This window comes from Centruroides sculpturatus, unplaced genomic scaffold (assembly GCF_000671375.1).
Source record: "Centruroides sculpturatus isolate CEXI.00-Female unplaced genomic scaffold, Cexi_2.0 scaffold8, whole genome shotgun sequence".
NCBI classification, from domain to species: domain Eukaryota; kingdom Metazoa; phylum Arthropoda; class Arachnida; order Scorpiones; family Buthidae; genus Centruroides; species Centruroides sculpturatus.
In genome coordinates this window covers 955,382-957,832 of record NW_019384535.1, presented here as the reverse complement: position 1 = coordinate 957,832, position 2,451 = coordinate 955,382, and the positions used below count along the sequence as shown (strand labels likewise).

The 2,451-nt window shown below is 34.6% G+C and overlaps 1 protein-coding gene across 1 annotated transcript in view; it reads left to right on the top strand.

Annotated features, from left to right (window-relative positions):
- Nucleotides 1-2,451, top strand: part of LOC111623167 (solute carrier family 15 member 1-like) — a 14,583-nt gene that overhangs the window by 7,265 nt on the left and 4,867 nt on the right. The window contains exon 8 of the mRNA XM_023365638.1: nucleotides 639-715. Within this exon, the coding sequence (XP_023221406.1) occupies nucleotides 639-715 (77 nt within the window). The remainder of the gene's footprint in view (nucleotides 1-638; nucleotides 716-2,451) is intronic.

Sequence of the window (2,451 nt, the reverse complement as noted above, 5' to 3'; positions counted from 1 at the left end):
TTAAAAAAATAACTGTAGTAAGAAAAACAAATGAAAAATGCGAACTAATGTAACGTCGTATGGTGAGATTTTGTTCGTATCGTGGAGCAAAAATATGTTCGAATTTCATGTCGTATCCTGAAAATTTCGTATGCTGTGGCGTTCGTAACCTGAGGTACCACTGTATTAAATTTAATACGAGATGGCAGCATAACTGCGTACAACATGCGATAACATGCATACATGCATAAGTACAACATGCATAAGTCAATACAACATGCCAAGCGATATGCCAAGAATTTGGCATATGGCTTGGCGTGTTTATTATATCACGTGCTATTGTTGTTGATGTTTATATGTAATATGTCTGAACATAAGTTTGAAAAAATGTGTGATCATAAGTGACACCATGATGCTAGCGGAACGAGTGCTAAACACGGACTGATTGAGCATATGCACAATCTGGGATATTCCCTCTCGTCAGTCTTTATGATAAAGGTCGCTCGTTAAGCGCGTCATTTTTTACAATTTTTGCTCGTTATGCGAATTACTCGTTACGTGAGATTCCGCTGTATATAAATATAATTAATTTAAAAAGAAAAATTTAAATATACTGTATAATAACGTTTCTTGAAGTCTAACACAAATTTCCATTGCAGAATAATACTTTTTCTCTGGAAACTGTTGGCAGAAACAGAACTGTTTTATATCTTAAACAATGGAACGGAATTGAAAAGTGAGTACTATTAAGCACTTTATACTTTTTCGGCTGCATTTTGAAAAAATTGTGAACCTATTAATTTCCACTGTCATCCATCCATCCCTCTGTCCGACTGTCATTCCTTAAAATTAATCTCAAGAACGGAGTTAGGTAAATGAAACTCGAGACTAGATTTAGAAACCGAATTAAATTAATGGAAAGCCTCGATTACGTATAAAGGAACCTCCGATGAAAACCGAAAGTCATGCTATTTCAACTAAAAATATTTCCCTGAAAGGCGTTAGATGGATGACCAGCACGACCCTATTGTTAAAGGAAAAGTATGATGTACGGGGACAAGCCACTATTGATTTGAGGAGGAGAGCATACATTTTAAATTAAATAAATTAAAAGTAAGGTTAAAAGTTGCAACCGGCATTGTGACGATGTCACAATAAATAATTGTTAGTTTAATTTAAAATATAGGTATATGCTCTTTCCCTGAAATTAGTATTGTCTTGACCCTGTACGTCATACTTTCCTGTTTGCAATAGAGTCGTGCTGGTCATCTGTCAAACTCCTTTTAAGGGAACATATTTTAATTATAATTATCAGTGGCGTACCGTCATTGGAATCGGTGGAAGCGCCGCTTCCCTAGTATTTTCCTAAAAAGTAAATACGTATTGCGCGATTATTTTCATATAATTAAAATTAATATTTTATTATAACCGCATTATGTATCTTATTACAAATTTCTATAGTACATTTGAAAAAAACGACAAAATTGCTACTTTATATTCGAATATCAGTGGCGGAATGGAAGCACTGTATAGTTAGCTTCGAAACAGCCAGATTATACTCATTCGCGCATGCGCTTGAAAGAGCACTAACCTAACCCGGTTTAGCTGATGGAACTACACACGTATAACGCTTCCAATTATTCTATCCAGGACCGGTTCTGGGCTGTTAGCCGCTTCCTGCTAGATGTTTGGCCGTCCTCGCCCCGTTATGTGAATCACGAGTAGATTTATAACTTAACCCGACCGATAAGAATTTACTGGTATTTTTTTATGATAGGTCTGTATAGTTGACAGGATTTTAAAAAAAACCATTAAAATATTTTATATTTTTATTCCGCTCTCCCATCTTATATTATTTACGGATTTTTATGTTAAACCGAACATACGAAATATTACGATTTCGGATGTTCCATCTTTAAGGGGATATAGGAAAAAACGTGTACAATCCTTGTAAAATGTTAAAAAATTAACCGTTACTTTGGTAGAATCATTTACAACTAAATTTAATGAATGAGAGAAATGCACGAGGTACAGAAAAAGCTCTATAATTTATTTTCCTTAAATTTACGATTTATGTATCCGTTATCATAAAAATTTGTCTTTTCACTTTTTTCCCAAGACTAAAATATTCGAGTACAAAGTAACCGGTTTCGACTTATTTCTACTTAACAAGTACAGTCGACCCCCCTATAAGATATAGATACGTTCCATTCTTTAGGAATCCGATTTCTTACGAATCCTTCCAATCACAACCCGACACGTGTCAAGTTTACGGACTACGGCTGTTTGAAAGATTTTCTTCCATAAAATTAATCGATTTTAGACTAATCCTACTCAACATTTCCAAAATATGTATATTTTTGAAGGGAATAATCCGTATAAACTACGCTATAAACAAAAAATTGTAGGATTACTTACCGAGTGTCACCATTCGACATCGCCATTGCTCAACATTGTTTTCGTCGCGGAACA